We start from the raw sequence: 19,193 nt of genomic DNA on the forward strand, positions 1-19,193 counted from the left end.
AGGTGGGATCAGACCCTCTGCTCCCACAACCTGGCGCAGTGTCACAGCCATGCAGGCTGGACTCTCCCTCAACTAAAGGGCTGACCCCAGTTAATACATGGAAGGTTCTGACTTTGCTTACATGACCACTGCTTATAACTGTAAGAATCAATTTCACAAATGACTGACTCACTTCAGCTGACAGGTTACGTATGATTAATATGCAACATAAGAAAACATGTTTAATAGTTTAATGCCTTTAAGCACAATGCAAAATTGTTTAATGATACAAATTCAAACTGCTGTAAAATCTCTGTAACTATACACTTTAAAAAATTTAAATTATATTACTTTGATCATTTGAGATCTAATGCTGAAAGATACTGGACACCTCTTAAAAGTTCTGTGCTTGACTTCAACTTCTAAGTAATTAGCAGACTTTGAGGACAGTTTCATGTTCTACAAGCACAGAGGAAGAATTTAGCAACCAGCAATGCTATGAAACAAACTTATTTAAAGAATAAACTCTACAGAAACCCAAAATATTATTAGCAAATCCAAACATTAAAATAGAAGCCTGAATCCTAAAAAGTATAAGGCTGAACCCTAAAATATATCTGAACGATATTTAGCATTGCATCAGTAATAAAAATGTCAGATTAGGCAAAAGTATAACACTTCTTCTAAAATATTCTAAGGCTACAGTTTACAAATAGAGTTTGAAATTAATTGAATTGACAACAACCTGGTTGTTTTAGTGCGTTTAGGCATCCAGTTGTGTTTACCTGTTTTGCTCCAAAATCCTAAATATAAATTTAGTTGGAGACTCTTAATTTCCAAACAACTCTTTCTCTAAGTCTGTGGAACACGGCATTTAATATGTGATGCAAACCAAGCAGCTGCCTTCTACTCACAAAATATAAAATAAACTGAACACAACATTAAGCATTTGCTGATACGGTTCAAACAGTGCCAGATTACAAGTATTTTTACACAAGCACTTCACAAAATATTTAAGTCTAAACCTCTAACTCAAATGTATTTGTCACATTCCCAAAGGGTTAATATTGTCTTGCTTCATTTCTTACATGTAAGTAATTTAGCTGTGAACAAAAGCAGCTCCCTGCTGGTTACCTTGGCTAAAGGAAACACAATGAACTGGTAAAAACCAGTTTTATCTCACTGCTGTTGCCTAGGGCTACAGACAAAATGAAGTAAAAAAATTCACATGCAGAGTATTAGGTGCTTATGAAAGATCCAGCAGCGCTGTTGCCTAGTGATTCAGCGAGGAATCAGCATAGGCCAATGAGGTGTACGGGTGCTGAATAACATCCCCGATGACTGCTTTACATCTCCTGCAATTCTGTCATACACCCCCATGATTTCCCAGTGGTAAGAATCACTTTCAAGGGAACCTGTCAGAGAAAAAACATAAAAATTTAAACAAACACACACATCACATATAGCAAGATTACTATTTTTGCTATTCCCTTTGGATGCTGATACTGCTGTAGATTACATGCCTATCAATATGTCCTTCACATCTATTAATACTTAATTATCACTACAATTTTGATTAAAATACCTTAACAATTCAGACTAACTTTTAGTTTTGAAGTTGTAAATACATGTTACTGAATTGCAAGGAATATGCTAAATCAAAATTCATCTTTTTACGTTTCTCAAAAGAGCTACAGAATCAGAGTGTTTATAATCAGCAACTTTGTCAGTAATGCATAAACATACTAGGTTTTTTTAACATCCACTTTCTCAATTCTGGGGTATTTTTGTTGTTGCTTTAGTTTTATTTCAGTTTGTTTTGCAGTTACTGGTGCTCTGTTACACAGTAGATTTTCTGACATGAAAGCTGCCTCATTAGCAAGGATTATATTTTGGTAAAGAAGCTACTTCAAAGATAAAGCATCCTTTTCCTCAAAGAAGAAAAAGAAATCTTTCCCCATTAAGACTAAGCGTGTGCTCTACTTTAGTGACATTTTTCCTGTGTATTAAAAAGTAATATTCATATTTACAGAGCACATAATACATATTCAGTTGAAGCAAGTCTACTGAAGGAGAGCAGGAGCATTTCATGAAAATCTTTTCATCTCCAACATCTTTAATCCTAAAAGACATTCTTACTGTATAGAAGGGTAAACAACATGAATAAAAATACATATTTATTTAAGCTCATTCAATTTCTTCTCTGAGGTCAAGCTGGTGGTACTTTATGTTTTCTATCTATCTGGCTTCTGCCATTGATCCATTCATGATGCTTCAGAAGATGAAAGTATCTTCATGATGCATGTAGTCTAATATGCAGTAGGAGCAAAAAAGTATGTCATGACTCCCACAGTAATTTGCTCAGGAAAAGGAGACCAAAACAAGGGTAATAAAACATGTATCTCCAAATACTTCTACTGCCTATTAAAGAGTCTTTATCTTTGAAAAGCCCAGACAACTGCCTATTGTCCAAGAATGTGTTTCTATTCATCTTTTAAAAGGTAGTTGCTGTTTAACAGAGAATGACATATTGAATACATTTACTATCCATTTTCAAGATGAATTTGTCAGTGTGTGATAGTAAACACTTTAGACATAGGTGAAAGAAATTATGTTCTAAGATGGTGTGTCACATTTTGTCCATAGGACGTTAAAACCTCCTGACAATTAATGGCTTGTCTGAAATATATAACACTAAAATTATATTCTGCCCATGTAACTATGAACACTCTCATTAACCATGTAAATTGTTTGTCTTTCTTAGAAACTCATTAAATTGTTTATACCTTATTTCATGGCAATGACTTCCTCAGGCAAAGCATGAACGAGTCTTTCTCCGGCAAAGTTGCCAAAAAGAGTCTCCTAAAACTATCAAGGAAGGACTGTGGTGTTGCTGTTCACTTTGTATACCGTCAATAATACCATATTTGATTATTTTAATGAAACTCATAGCACCATGAGTGTCAGGTTACTAATACTGTCATTAAAAATATTCAGATGTAGCACACCTTGAAAAACAGTCTTGCTTCTTTTTTCAAGGCATTTGTAACTAAAGAAACTAGGTAAGCACAGGTATACAATGTAAGCAACCTACAGAAATGCAGTTTATAAAGCTTGAGAGTGTCACTGCAAGAAGTGTGTAATCCCAGTATGGCCAAAAGGTCTCACTTGAACAAATCTATTAAACAGGAGTGCAAGTTCTTACAAGGCTTAATGGAACAGTGAGAAGGGGATTCCAGCACAGGAAGAGTAGTTTAGGTCTCGGATACCCCTCATGATCCTCTCTCAGCTATTGTGGTAAAGATGGGCTCCATAAGGACCCAGAAAATGTAACTGCAAGACCTCCAGAGAAAGCCTCACAAAGTGGCTGAGATGCTGAAATATACAGAACATATAGAAGATCTGGAGGAAGAAATATAAGCTAGAACTTAACTTGTAGTTTTATTTTTCGTCCATTTCCATTAGTGCAAGTCCGTATTTTGCAATGATTTCTGAAATAAATAAATTTTTTTCTGTCCCACATCCTGTCCAGTAATGCTGCTGAATGAGTGAGCTGGCAACACCAAGTACTCCATTTCTCAGGAAAATGGAAACCCTTGGACCGTTGCTCACTTAATTTAGGGATTCCCAGGAACTATAGTCCTTTATTAAGCAACAAAAGCTGAGAGGCAGGCTAGGGTGAAGGGCACAGTCTTGTGAGGGAAAAATAGAACTGTTTTATAAAATTATTATAATTAGGTCAAATACATAGATACAGCAACTGTGTAGCTAGCTACTCAGTTTTTACAGATGTTGTTCTGGTAGATGTTCTATACCTTAAACAGTGACCAATGACTTTGCTTTGTATTTTAGGCATACACATGGAAATGGTAAAAAGACCAATTTTTGAAGTGAAAATTACTGAAGAAAGATCTTTTGCAATAGTTTTTTAGCAGTAATGAATGCCTGGCACATTTAGAAAGCCTATTAAAGGCACATATTTCTCACTCTACCACACCCAGCAGAAATCTCATGGTAATGAAGGAAATAATAGATTTTGAAATTACCATACCGCATTGCTAAGACAAGAGTAGATGACAATCACACTTTCCAAAATGGAGGTTGAGTTTGTTTCAGTTATTTTCTTCCAGAATTTTTATAGCCATTTAAAAATGCAATTACCTTCAAATATGAAAACGAAACTATTGAAGTGAAAGGCAAAATGGCTGTCTCTAGATTCTTAGCATGATGATGATAACACACAGAGCTAAGTATACCTGAGATGGTAATGGAAATTCAGAATTATCCCTACCTTTAGTGGCACTTCCAAGGCTGCGGTTTGCTGCAGGGACTCCATTGTTCTTTTTACCAGTGCTGTAAGGGAAATTTGAAAACCTATAGCTTTATTTTGCATGATAGAATTGTTATACAGAAAAATACATAAATCATGTTCTATATTCTGTTACATAATACCTGTATTTCTACATTAAAAAAAAATTATTAACCATTTACAATTTTTTCAGGGTTTTTTTTTTTTTAATTTATATTTTCTCGCTCATGGCGGTTCAATTCCTTATTTTAAATAGAATTTTAGGGTGAAATTTTGACAGTTATTTAGCTTACATAACTTATAAATAGAGAACTCTAGCACTACTATATTTTATACATAGGTACAGCATGTGCGAGTGCTGCATTTCTCAGCTTTCAAGTTCAGTACTCTCAACTATGTGTTTGGTGACATTTTATACATTTTAATTTTCTAGTGCAGATGTAAAATTCAACCTGAAAAAGCCAAGCAAGGAAAAAAATACTGGAAGTCTGAACTGTTGGAAATATCTTATTCATCAAAGCAAAAGATCAGAGCTAAATTTGAAAAAGGTCTTCCTTGTGGGATAGTGGAGTGATCAAGAATCTAAACAATTAAACTTCAGTATGATTTATGCAACTTAACAACTCATCGTGTCATAATACTATGCTCACTATTACTGTGCAAATGAATCTATAATTGTCCCAAATCAATCATTTGGGATCAGATTTGGCATCCTTGGTTATGCCAATTGGTGTTTTGCGTGACAATGTTTGCTGCTGCAACACAATATTGTTCTAATATAAATCAATGAAAGATTCAATGGATAAAGAGCTTTTAAAACAAGAGTAACTTTTAGCTGCTGAAAGTGAAATAGGAATACCAGGGGGCCCCGGAACAAAAGTTATTGAGCAACCTCCATTTCTCTGACAGGATGTCGCCATGTGCCTCACGGAATTGAGAAGTATCAGGGTATGCAATATGTGGTGAAAACTGCTAGACTGAAACACATATGATTACTTCGAAGCTTTTTTGGAAGTTATCCCTTGATGCACATCACATTTCTTTTGCAGATGAGGGTAAACGCAAAGGAGTGACAAGAACTCTGAGAAGCTGTCTACGGTTATTGCTCTGGCTGCCACTGAAACCTTTTCTAATGATGCCATTAGAAATCTTTTATAATGAAGAGTAGTATGGAATGTTTTGTGTCACATCTGTGACAGTGAGGGTGGCTTCATAACAGTGATGAGGATAACTAGCTTCCGCCTGAACAGAAGTGGAGTGGTCAGGTTGCTGGGTCACTCAGACTTGTGTGCTAACGAGGTGTCATAAGATTTTCCATGAAGTCCGAATTATGCAGTAACTCAAAAGATCAGTGCCTGAAATGCCAAAGCTGAGGAAATGGAGACATTTGTTGACACAACAGCTACACCTATATATTTGCTTCGTGTTAGATTAGAGGTAGTTTATGGTCCAGTGTAAGACATAGCATATCAGAGAGCAGAAACAAATATTGCAACCACAGATTGTGAAAGCGGAAGTGCTGGCCTAAATAATTATCCATCTAAAATGAAGTCCAACTCAACATGGCTGATAATAGAGGCATGTTGGACTGCCTCCATGTTGAGAAGCCCATTTGGAATTTAAACAAGCTGCCAGCTCCAGGAGGTCAGCAATACAGCCAACAGGAGCACACCAACCAGATGGCGAAGTGGATTGCCAGTCAGTCCCTGGGTAAACATTTTTTCCACTGATAAGCTGCCTACCAGGCTATGGCTCCATGAAGGCTTTTGTGAGAACACAACATCTGGATTCTCTGCTTTTCATGCAGAATGACTCAGCTTTTGGTTCCACCAAAGCACCTATGAAGGGCACACTTAACTGTGCAACTTGATGTTGAGCTGTTAGATGGCTAAACAGCAATAGAGCATCAGGGTAATGGGAGAATAGGTCTTTTTGACACAAAGTGCTCCAGTGGACAGCAAAAGATGGAGCACAAGTCAGCGGCATCGAGTCATGGGCTGAAAGATGTGAGTGGTATGATAAAGGGTGCTGGCCGCATATGCACTGAGTGAAACCAGTTTTCCCCTAGTTCTCTAGACCTCTGACTTTGACTAGTTCTCTCCCATATAACTGTTAGCCCCAAAGGGGGTTCATGATGGCAGCGATGATTGCTCTGTTCGTTCACACGGTTTTTGCTTGAAGGCATCTGGCATGATTAGAATTCTGCTGCACTCTTAACTGCTCTTAATTTTAAAAAGCACAAAGTGGCCACATCAGTGAACAAACCTAATGGTTCCTCATTCGCTTTGACTACCCATCATGACCCCTCCGTGGGTTTGCTCCATTTTCTTTGTTGTTTTTTTACTGTGTCAGTTTGGCTCCCTGTTCTCTTTCTCATGTCACACTGACTTTGCCATCTATTCCCAGAGTTTAGTGGGTGGCATAGTAAAACCATTCATTTCAAGCAATCAAAATGTTTTTTGCCTGCATTTCAGCCTTTTGAAATCATACCTTTGCAAGTATCCAAAACATTTGCCTACATCTACTTTACAACAGATTTGAATGAAATAATAAATACATAAGAACAGAAATAGCAAGAAAAAGCAGCTGGATTACCATTCCCATTTAGTAGTCTGCTAATACAGTAAACAGTGAAGAAGGAAGCATTTAAACTAAATAACAGTCTTTCTTTGCACAGAAATAAATAGGTAAACTAGCTGAATACATTTAGGCTGGAAATTTAAAGTTCTAGATTCTGGAGAGATGAAATTCTGGAACAGTCTCCCAGTGGAGATGATCATTTATGAAAAACTCCATATGGCATGTTGGTATGTAATTTTGCAGGAGAGGTCCCATTCAGTCCTATGTATCTGGTTCTCCTGCTACTCTCTCAAAGCTCCTTTAAAACTCTCCTCTTTCTCAAGGCTCAAAATAAACAATCTGAACATACACAACTGTATCTTCTTTATCTCATATACATCATAGAGTGTGGTTACTAACAAAAGTGACCACGATGTTTAAATACATTTGTCTCTACCACTCTTAGTTTTTCTTTTCTAAGATTTAGATGGAGGCTTTTGGTATAATAATTATTTCTGTTCAGTCAAGAATCTAGTATATCTAGGGCACATAAATTATTCATTTTAAAATGTTCCTTTGCAGCCAGCCAAATACTGCAATGGCATCTGTAAAATGCTGTTCTCCCAACCTTTGCAACTTATCTCTCAAAACCCTCAGTCAGCAATTATGAGATGTGTTGATTATACTCATCCTGGAATGCTTTGTAAGTGTTAAGTGTGTCATGTTAAAATATTACATATGAACAAAAATTGGGGACAGCAAAGCAAAGAGATCATAGAGGAACTGAAGTTTTAACATATATTAGATTTTCTTGATACTGACCAGAATAAATATGCTTATTGAAAGTGTTGGGAATAGGAACAAAGACAAGACACGCATGCCTGCTGTGGAACAAAAGCTTATTTGTCCTTATCTAACTGAAGACATTTTTCAAGATCATTCACCTATGAAATTATGACTCCAGAAACATGCCAAAGCCAGCCAGACACATGATCTATGGAACAGGGCTTTTTGCAAATTGAAAGCTATCTGGAGGCATCTTTAGTTTATGCACCAGTGTTTTTCAAGTTAGAAAAAGGCAGCTCAGGGGACAGAAAATGTCACTAACTTGTGATGACTAGTTCATTCTTTTGTTCTTCTGTTACTTGAGTCCCCTTCTCATGTGCACTTTTCTACGCAGCTGCCTTGGTATCCATTAAGTGGGAAATTGTAGCAGAATAAAATGAAATTTTATGGAATTTGTACATGAGCCAAAAATCTGTATTGGAAGACTTAAAAAAAATAATCTAAGATACTGTTCTTTAGGTAGTAACAATCTAATTGATCTACATATCAAAATAAATGGGATTAGTTTATTCTGGTTTTTTTTTCTTAGACTGGTCCTTTTGCTGTTCTTACATTTAAAGTAGGTATTACAGCTAAAATATTTTAAACTTGGTAAGGTATCAGACAAAATGTTTAAAACTGTACTATTTTACATGTACCAAATATAAGAATAGATGCAGAAATGAACTTCTTTAATTCTATTAATAATGTATTATTATAAATGAGTTCTAAAAAAATAAACCTTCAAAAATTGCCCTAATGCACTGGGATATTGAACTTGCAGTACTGGAATACACATATTTCTACAAAAATACGTTATTGCATGTACAAAGTGTCTTTCCTCTAATTATTCTTCTCACTGATGGATGCAATTAAGCAAGCAGAGTGACAAGGAATCATCCACAATAAACACTACTGGCAAAGTTCACCTTTCAAGTCCACCAGCTACACACGGAATACACATTAGAAGTCAGATTTTACAGTTGTTAACTATGGGTATCCCTATACTGTAAAAAATCTTAATTATTCTGCATTTCTTCACCCCAAAGTGCATTACCCCTTTTAGCAGTAATGTACTCAGAATAATTCAAGGACAAAGAGGCATTTCAAACAGCATGGAGAGGTAGTCTCAGAAATAGTCTCAATAAAATGAAAAATTGGGTCCTGCAATTCCTGAATAGTCTTCCAGAGTCCATAGAGAGACTCACAGTTTGATATGGGGACAGTCTGCCTACCTGATTACACAGACTTCAGAACTCAGAGATGCTGAGCTCTCTCAGATCCAAGAGCCCAGTTTTTGGCATTCCCAAAATATCATCTGCCTTTCTGCTTCCTGGGCTGCTGGAGAGCTCAGGATGTGAGGAAGCCAGACAGGCAAGCTGGCTAGAAACCAGGCAGATTATTGATGGTAAAGCTGACAGTCTTCTGCCAAAACCAAACCAATATCTGCCAAAATTTCTTCCACCCTCTAATGGAGAAGGAGTATTTTTAAAAAGCTCTTTTGCTGTCTTGTTCTTGACCTAAACAGAGAATTGAGGGAAATAATCTTTGTTGAAAATTACACAATTCAGAGTAGCATTTGCTTTATTGTATTCCAAACCATGTCAAAGCTTGGACACGCAAAGCCTTGTTATAAATAAATGATGTTTTGCGTTGTCCGTTCAGAGTGAACCATATGCATACTATAAAACTGTGGGTGATGGCTTCTGTTTGAAGAAGGTATTCTTCCAAAATACAGATAACACCTAAGTTACATGCAGTATTCTGTGAAGAAGTAGATGTTAGGAAAAAAGAACACCTTATTGCTTTCCCCTTGTTTATGAAATTCAAAAGATTCAAAATCTTTTGCTGGGCACAGATTATTAGACGCACTACAAATTGGTTTTCTGTACACTGAAAAGTACTGAAAATTCTTATTGTGGCCTATGAAGTCCTAAACAGGAATAGAGAAAGCACTAGCACTCTGACTGCCTTGTGGCAATGCTCAGCCTCCTCTCAGGAGAGTCTTAGAAGCAGACATTTTAATGTTGGAAAACTATACAAAAGAGATATTTCCATCAGGGAAATGCTGCTCAGAAGGCTTATGTTCTGTGCTATGATCTAATTGAAATAATGCTATTTACCTTTATGTTCTTCATTTATAAATCTTAAATGTATTTTAAGATTTCACATTAATTCTGCAAATAAGAGAGACACGCATTTGTTGTTGCTTTCCTGAAAAAGTAGATCAGAAGCATGACTGGAATCAGAATGCAAACATGCTGAATAGTAGGCCAGTGTTTCTTGGATCGCAGTAAATGCAGAACACTAACACAGCTCTGAACTGTAGTCCATTAAAGCAATCAAACACTACTCTTTAGCTTTAAATCCACGTCTTTCCCTTTACTGAGCTTTGTGACTGTACAACCGAGATATCTCTCTGGATCATTAAGCTGCAGGCTGGAAACTGCAAGTCAGCAGATTCTGTAATTTCAAGTTTCTGAATGGGCAAAAGCTCATTAGATATGTAAAGACAAAGCTGACAGCTAAAGAATATCAGCAAATAAATGTAGAAGAAGTAAGACCTTGGGAAAAAAAGGGAGAAAGAACTTTGGGTAAAGCGATGAAAACCATATTTGAACTTTCAAAGCCCTGAAGTGAATTAGAAGCACACATCCTACTGACACCCCTTCTTAGGTTTGAAACTCACATACCTAATTTGTTACCTCAGTTAGCAGCTCCTGAAATGACTGGAAAAGCTTAGGAGGAAAGAGTCTTCCTATTTAGTTTCATCTGAAAGGAATCTAGGTCAACTGCTCTCAGACTGCCCTGTGATGTGAACCAAAACTGTTCACACCATGGACTGGGGACAATAGGGAGATGTGCTTCATCGTCATACTTCTGACTGGAAGTTACATGCTAGTGCAGATACACCCTTTCTCTGCCTATTCAGATCAAGCAAAATCCTCATTAATGACACTGAAGGAAGAGCCAGCTTCAGTCACTTTGAAGACAACTTGGATTAGTTCTTTCACTAGTAGCAGATCTATTTGCAAAACACAGAATCACAGAATAGTTGAGGCTGGAAGAGACCTCTGAACGATATCTGGTTCAACCCTCCTGCTCAAACAGGTCCCTCTAGAACCAGTTGCCCAGGACTGTGTCCAGATGGCTTTTGATTATCTCCAAGGATGGAGACTCCACAGCCTCTCTGGGCATCCTGTGCACTGCTCAATCACACTCACTGTAAAAAAGTGGTTCCTGATGTTCAGAGGGAAACTCCTGTATTTCAGTTTGCCTCTGGTCCTGTCACTAGGCACCACTGGAAAGAGCCTGGCTCCATCCTCTATGCCCCCTCCCTTCAGGTATGTATATACATTAATAAGACCCCTCTGAGCCTTCTCTTTTGCAGGCTGAACAGTCCCAGCTCTCTCAGCCTTTCTTCATAGGAGAAATGCTCCAGTCCCTTCATCTTTGCGGCCCTCCATTGGACTTTCTCCAGTCCATGTCTCTCTTCTACTGGGGAGGCCAGAACCTGATGCAGTACTCTAGGTGTGGCCTCACCAGTGATGAATAAAGTGAAGGAAATGAATGAATGAAGAAATGAAGAAATAAATTAATGTCTTAGATTGGTCTTTACTGCTAAGGAAAAGACATTTTATCACTCTTCTACTCTGACGTGAGTATATCTGAAAGTTACTGTAATGCAGAATTTTCTTATTTTCTTTGCCTCTTAGGGAAAAGTAGAGACAAATCTAAAAATCAATCTTCAAACAGCAGAATGAAACAAATTTCCAGCATGAACACTCAAGCCTGGCAGCCTGTGTTAAGTGCAATGACAATTTCCAAGGTACTTCAGACCTCTAGACTGCCCAGGTCCATTTCCTAAGGGTCATCTTAGCAACTTCAATTACATGGTGATAGCTCTGAAGCAGAACAAGGGATTTCCAGGTACATTTGTTCAGCACACTGCAGGTAGATGTGGAGATATGCAAACTAGTTACCTGGTAGTCTGTAGAGCAGACACATTTGAGTATTTGAACTGGACTCTTTGTATTTCCAGAAAAAAGCCCCTAGTCATCATGTTTCTATACTGGGATAATTTATTACTACTATTCATATGACAGCCAGAGGTTATTTTCCATTATACTGGAAAAGTATTGATTTTGCTGAATTTATTAAAAAATATTAGTAATGGAGATCAGCATTTGACTCAATGAGGGCAGAATCTGTGATTTTTTATACGTAGAAGTGACCATGAATAATTTTTATCTTTTGGGTATAGTATTAGCTCTATGCTTAATGCAAATTGATGTAAAATAAGATATCAAATATACTTCTATGCTGTCTTACAGATCTCATTCAGTACACTATGCTTTCTAACTCTGAAACTATGGCACTTTAAGACATTGGCCTTTTCTGGATAGATACTGCAATCTCTCATAAATTGTACAGTGTTCCTTTGATTTAAACCAGATTTGAACTCCTGTATTTAGAGGTCAAATGTTAATATACTAACCTAATTCATTACAATGTCCCTAATATACTGAACTTGAATATTTCCCAGGTTCTTTGTTTTGATTAGATGGAGGTTTAATGTTCTCATTATGAACTAATACTCGCAAGAGGGATCAGCGATGAAATGAGACTAATATGGCAAATTGTACTGTTTAAATGAACACAACACAGGAAGGTGAAATGATTTTTTTCTTAGATGCTTAGGTTATAATACAAGATATTTCTTGTATTGGATCATCTAAAATACTTGTGACATTATGCTAATTGTTTTAACCAAAGGTATTGTTGAGCTTCAAACTAGACCAAAGCTTGTGAATAAATGTTTGGTGCCTACAGGAATAAATCCACTACTTACTGGAGAAGAGACCCAACAGCCTCCTATGTGCCCTTGTTTGCTAGCTAAATTTGTACCAGATGATGAGACACCCTCTGGCTTAGGAAATAATGTCTGGAAGTAAGCCAGAGAAGAAGATAAAAATGTAGGCAGGAACTTTTACTAACCCTTAACCTTGAAAAATCCATCAAAAAGTTCTCTAAATATAGAAAAAGCAGTAAACTTAGAAATTACAGCACATTATATTCCTACATCAAGAATTTCGTACTTTTTTTATGTAATGGGCCCCAATCGTAAGTATTCATATACTTTCCAAGCCATTCTTTTTGAGCTGGTTTATTTCCTTTAAATCCCTTTGAAACCCTGGCTAAAGCATTATTATTTAGATTTACAGGATTCACACACTGGACGAGGGAATCTTGATAAGAAAACTAAAGCAAGTAAGCATGTTGATGAACTCCAGATGAGGAGTGTATCACGTTTTATCTACATAAGAGCCAGTCGTGGAAAGAATCCAGAAAAATCTGCTCAGTATACATTTCCTTAATCATAAGAATCAATGTGCTGCTTCTTGTTACATTAATTCTTGATCCTCTGAGAAATCACAGGTTATATGGGGAAAAAAAGATGGTGGGGGAGAAAGAGCAAGAGAGATTGTATTTACCTGAAAATTCCTGGATTTGAGAATCTTCTACTTCAAACAATAACTCGTCATGAATCTGGGCAATTAACCTGAAACATTTCAGAGACTTTAGATAACGTAGGCAAGAAATTTCTAACAGTTCTTTCCATTCACATTATCAACTAATTGCCACATGCACAACTGATATGTTCAAGTGAAAATAAATGTCCTAAGGAAATGAAAAATTCATTAATGGTTTTAGAAGGATTGCCACTCCACATATTCTGAAAACATAAAGGTTGTAACCCCCAACTCTGCTTGCTAGCTTATAAATGTCATTCAGGGATTTGATGATGTGACAAGTTATTACTTAAAACCAATGTAATTTGCAGAAAAATGCAAGAAATTATAGAGACAGGCTATGTTTTGTTAATATACCTTGTTTTTTCAAGTTGACATGGAATAAATGTGGTTGGAAATGGGTGGTTTTACTAATGCAAATTAGGTCAATCCTAAGAGTACTTGGCTCACTGGTATACCAATATTAACTCCTAGTTGGCCGGTGACTTGAGTCTTTTCCAGGAAATTGACTTTTCACTTAAGTGCAAAGTAGGTGCTCTCATGGCGACAAACAAGTGGGTTGAAGAGTGAAAATGTAGGCACAGATAGATACACAACCTGACCTGTTGCCTCTGCTGTCAGGACAGTTGCCTTCATAACGGCAGAGTGTACAGCTGAAAGCAGTAACATCTTGAAAGCCATGCAACTATATGGACCTGAGCTCTTCAGCTAGGGCTGTTTTGCAATGAATCTATACTGCTGCTTTGTTTTTCACTTTGTCTGTATTAGATCTATATCCTAGGTCTCTTGCACAGGGACTGTTACTTAACTGTTCAGTGCTTACAGGAAGAGCACCCTAAATTGTTGGTTTGGGTGCAAAAGTACTTTCGCAATGGAAATAATAAATGTATTTGAATCAAGTCCACGGCAATATAGGTACAATCTAGCACATATAATCTCTAAGTGCAGTTCTCACTCAGGAAGGAAAAATACTGCATATATGATTAGACTGTATTCCTACTAGGTTTATTTTAGTACTTCTTTAATTATTGTTGGGAGTCTAAGTCATGAAACTGTACCACCTATTTCCAAATTGCTTTGCAATTTGTATATAACATTTAAATTAAATGCCCTTTGTAGACTTTTCTTATTACCCAGTAGTGATTTAAGTAAATAATGCTTTACAAATGGCTGAAACATCAATATGGTTATTACTTATAACTTTTCACAGCTTTCAGGAAAATATCCTAAGATAGTTTCACACTGCCTTAAATTACAATGTGACATTGACTAACAGTGTGGTGAGCTCTAATAATAGATTTTAAATTATTAGTCACTTACAACACAGTCAGAAGAAAAGTGAAACAGATTAACATATTTTTAATAGGAAATTGGGACACAGGATACAAAAAGAAATAGATTAAAAGACCATGATCATCTTTAGCAAGACAATACAAGACAAGTTACATGACAAGATATAATTTCCAATGCAAGTAAATTAATTAAAGAGATTCCTTATAATCATTCAAGTGACATGTAAAAAGATAAAAATCAGAAAGAACTGTGAACATTAAATATTAATATAGAAATATATTAATATAAATATGTAAATCAATTAAGTGAAAATAATTGCATTGATTAAAACAGTGCAATAGAAATGTGACTGACTGGTTATTATTTGTACCAGAGTAGTGCCTCATGCCTTCAGTCAGGATTAGAGCACCATATATTCTGAATATTTGGTAAGAAGAACTTACAATATACATTAAACATTCTATCATAGATTCATCAGGATTTAGGAATGGAGAAAAAAGAACTGGATTTTCAAAACCATTCAGCATTGGATCATCTGATCACCCCATCTCCACGCTAAAAGTAAAACTGAGCTCAGGAGGAGCAGGGCTGGGCCAGAGATTGGTGCTACCTTATGTGAGCCAGAAAGCAATGTAAACTGAACTCAAAATTTCTGTCTGGACAGCACAATAGACGTGACACAACTCTACATGCTCCAGTTCATCTACTGAAAGCAGCACAGCTCTTTTAGCTCGTTTCTCTGTCTGGGCTAAAGGACCCTGTTTCTCAATGCTTGTCATCCTGAATAGCACAGCCTAGCAGCTCGGGTGTATTAACAGTTAACTGAGGAACTGCACAGAGCTGCAGAATTACATCCACCACGTCTTAAACATCTAGCGATTAATTGAAGTTCAGAACAACATTCTGTCTGCTAAAATACAGAACTAGAAGTTAGCATTGCTGGTTCTCTGTGTAGCTCTGCTACTCTCCTGCTAAGCAATGAATATTCAATTACAAAATAGGGATAAGATTTATCTCAGAGATGTGAGATCTAAGAAATATGTATTTCTAATACACTTCTGTTTTGGAAAGATATTACATAATTTTTAATTAATGCTAAACATGATTTCCTAGCTTGATGCCAAGAAGTGGAATAGCAGACACTACTTCCTCCTTAATGTTCATCAAACAAGTTAGTTTTTTTTTATCTCTTATCTCTTTTTCTTATCCATCTCACATCAATTTAATCCATTCTACTCCTGCAGGTTTACAGTACAAGGCCACCTGTATTTTTTCAGGGTTGTTCAAGTAATAATTCTTGCATGCACTACGCTGCTGCACAGAAGGAAGCATTCAATCTGATATCAGTGCAGATAAAAGAAAAAATCAAAGCAATTTATACATTCAAATTTCATAGCTTTCACCATTCCAGTGCAGCACCCACCCACCCATTGCACACCTTGAGTGAAAGATCTTTGAAAAAAACCCTGTACTTTTGCTTAACAGCTTAATTGAATCAGCTTCACTTTGAAGGAATATTGAAATAGCAAACTCCTCTCATTATCTCTTGCTAAAACGTATGGTAAACTAGATTAGAAACTGCAAACCAGGCAGAGACTAGTATCTTTATTGTTCTACAGATGATAAAAATGCCTTTGATTTGCAAGCTAGTGTGTTATTAACTACTTTTTGACTGCCTGCAGGTTAGGCATCATTTTTGATGAGTATATACATGATTTCTTTTACTGAGAAACATGACCTGCGCCTGAGTATGGCCGTGGTGTGGAATGGAGATACTGCTACAAACTGCACTTCCAAATGAAGGAGTATTTCTATGATTGTCACCCTGAACACAGCTTTTGACAACAGTTTAGTGTGCCCAGCACTCAATATCCTTCTTAAACCATTGTGCGGCACTAAAGAATTGTAAGGAATTTTTTATTCTCTTCCACACTACATTCATCATTCTTCCAGTTTCCTATGAATCAACACGGAGGCTAAACTTCTCAGGCCTTCAATGGATCCACCCAGTTATCATTACTACATAATAATCATATTACTGACTTATATATGCCAAAACAAAGTAAACTATCAAGATATTTTTTCTCAAAGTATTGTATTTATGAGGCCATATTGCTTCCTTATAGTATATTATTTCCTAGCACCAGGCCAGTTTTTCTAACGTAAGAACAAATGAGGACTTTGCTTCTTACTGTAAAACAATATAGTCCAGATCTGGACCTCTCTGTGCTAAAGTCCAGAATTACAAGTTTTCCATGACTACTTCAATGCATTGCTGAGAAATAAGTAGTCTATTGAACTGACTTCCACAAAACAGCTATTACGTTATTGGTGAGCAACTGCATTTCTTTACCATTAAAGGAAACAACATTTTGTTTAAACTGCAAACGAGAGCGCTGTGGCATGACATGATGCAGAATCCATCGTAGGAATATCCCTACAATAGAGGGGTAGAAGAGGCCAGTGTAAGACAGGAGAAAAATAAAACAAAACCAAGATTGTCATCATAGTCTTTCTCAGAAGCTGTTTTTTAACAGCCATGTGCAGTGTTTCAGGCCATTAAAATGTGCCAAGAGATGCTCAAACTAATTAAATTCATGCTCCTTCTGTAGTCAAGGGACCAAGGTAGGCTCTGACTTAGATGTTCTGTATTGATATCTGGAAAACCCCAGCTCTCTGCATTGACTTTGCAGGGGTACCACCACGTAAAACAGCCACCTACGTTGAACGCCTGAAGGTAGACAGAGCATAGCCCTCTGTACATTTTTGATACAAAAAAATCTTCTGTTTCAGAACTTAGATTCATCTCCACAACCAGAGGAAGATGAAAATCTGCAGACAGGCTATCCTACTATAAAATCTTACACCTTCCTCCTGAAGCATCTGCTACTGGCCACATTCAGCAGTAATGGACCAGATGGATTTTGGATCTGATTCTCCTTAGAAATCTCCATGTTCTCTACACTAAAACTGCATTAATTTTTTTCTGATGCTACTAATACTACCTGTTAATTAATTGTGTCAGTTTCCTCACAGTAGCACAGAGATTCCAGTGGAAAGAATGACTATTAAGTTGTCATGTAACTAAGGAACAAGGTTATGATAATTTTGGAGTATTTTGCAGATTTTCAAGGTCCTTTTGAAGCTGCACCTATAAGGATTTCTAATGCAGTGTCATGAAAGCTATAGCGTAAGACATAACATGCTTGTGTAGATGTTACCTGCATTAACTTTAGGCTACACCTTTCAGTGTTTCCATAATAAAGACCCAGATCTTTTGACATTTTAACATTTTAACAATAAAAATTCAGCTAACTTGTGAAATCTGTTTTCTCAGCAGCTGCATCATGAAGAGCAGGAATCTGAACAGATGGTTAATTAAAGAGAATAGAATTTTCGCATGTACCCAAAGTGTCTTGAAACATACCAGTCTAAAAGGTGATCCACAAAAGGCTTTTCTAAATAACATATATTTATTTGTGTTGAACGACCCATATAAAGGAACATTGCAAAACCTGCTACATCATGCATGTCCATTTGGCTGTGATATTTAAGTATATTAACTATATTTATCTCTTTCTGTAAAGAATAAATCATTCTGACTTGTTCTGGCTCACTGTGCATGAAGCGTTCAGGTAACAGCTCACCATCTTGTGGATACACGCAAAATACTGCTTGAATGCTCGAGGAAAGTAATGATTTTGCTAAGTCACAGCATGTTTAGAAATATAATGTTATCTGGCCACTTCGGGAAGCAGAGAGCTACATATTGGAGTGGAACAGCAGCTATGTAGAGCTCACAGTCATTTCTGATATAGCAATATGATCTAGGATGTTTCCTTCTGCTACTGAAACAAAAGCATACGTCTGTGAAACAAAAATTTTATTCACCCCTCAAGTAGAATCCAAAGCTTTTATCTTTTCCTTGTGATTCTATTTCTCCAGTATTAGGCTAGGGAGGAAAGTTGACAAGAGTTAATCCTTTAGAGAAGATCTGCAATCACATATTGGGAATTGTGGGTAGAGTTCCAGAGCAATAAGCATTTACTTGAAAATCCTGGATAACTGCTATAACATGAGTAAACCAATTATTGAATTCTTGAAGAAACAGGGACATAAGATTTATGACCAGAATTAAAGAAAATCATCATACAGCAGCAGCACTAAGCAGTTTTCTGATTGTGTTTGCTGGAAGCTATGATTTAAAGAAGCAGCTGGTTTTATTAGTATGCCCTTTTATACGAATCTGAGAAATGACAAGCAATGAAGCACTAATGCTTGAATCCCTACACACCTTACATAAACACCTCTAGGTTCTTGTGCCAAGAACTGAAGCCACTTCCAACAAATGAATCATTTGTGATTTATCACATGAATTGTATATGAAAAAAATCCAGGTCACATAACACAATGCTTGTTCCTGGGACGATCAGGGCTGTTTCTAATTTAGCTATCTGTATGAGCAAGCTGCATTTACAGTTCACCAACTCAGAAAATCATTGGGTTGCTTAAAGTGTTTGTTCCCTGAGGAAGACATACAAAACTTCCAACATCCACTGCTATTGAAAAGCAGCTGAGACCAAGAAAATAAGATTCTGCCTTTTCCTTTTATTGGCTGGTGGCTCCTCCTTTTCGGATCATTCATTTATATCTGCCCTGTTGCTGAACCTGTCTCTTTAACTAGGCTCCGGACA

General features: G+C 36.7%; 1 protein-coding gene across 1 annotated transcript in view; it reads right to left on the minus strand.

Moving 5' to 3' along the window:
• Window positions 1–216: 216 nt before the first annotated feature.
• POLN (DNA polymerase nu) overlaps window positions 217–19,193 on the minus strand; it is a 93,425-nt gene continuing 74,448 nt past the window's right edge. The window contains exons 22-24 of the mRNA XM_030492756.1: window positions 13,168–13,235; window positions 4,271–4,332; window positions 217–1,394 (exon numbers count right to left, since the gene is read on the minus strand). Coding sequence (XP_030348616.1) covers window positions 1,326–1,394; window positions 4,271–4,332; window positions 13,168–13,235 — 199 coding nt within the window. The 3' untranslated portion in view covers window positions 217–1,325. The remainder of the gene's footprint in view (window positions 1,395–4,270; window positions 4,333–13,167; window positions 13,236–19,193) is intronic.

The sequence above is a fragment of the Strigops habroptila genome, chromosome 7, assembly GCF_004027225.2.
Source record: "Strigops habroptila isolate Jane chromosome 7, bStrHab1.2.pri, whole genome shotgun sequence".
NCBI lineage: Eukaryota > Metazoa > Chordata > Aves > Psittaciformes > Psittacidae > Strigops > Strigops habroptila.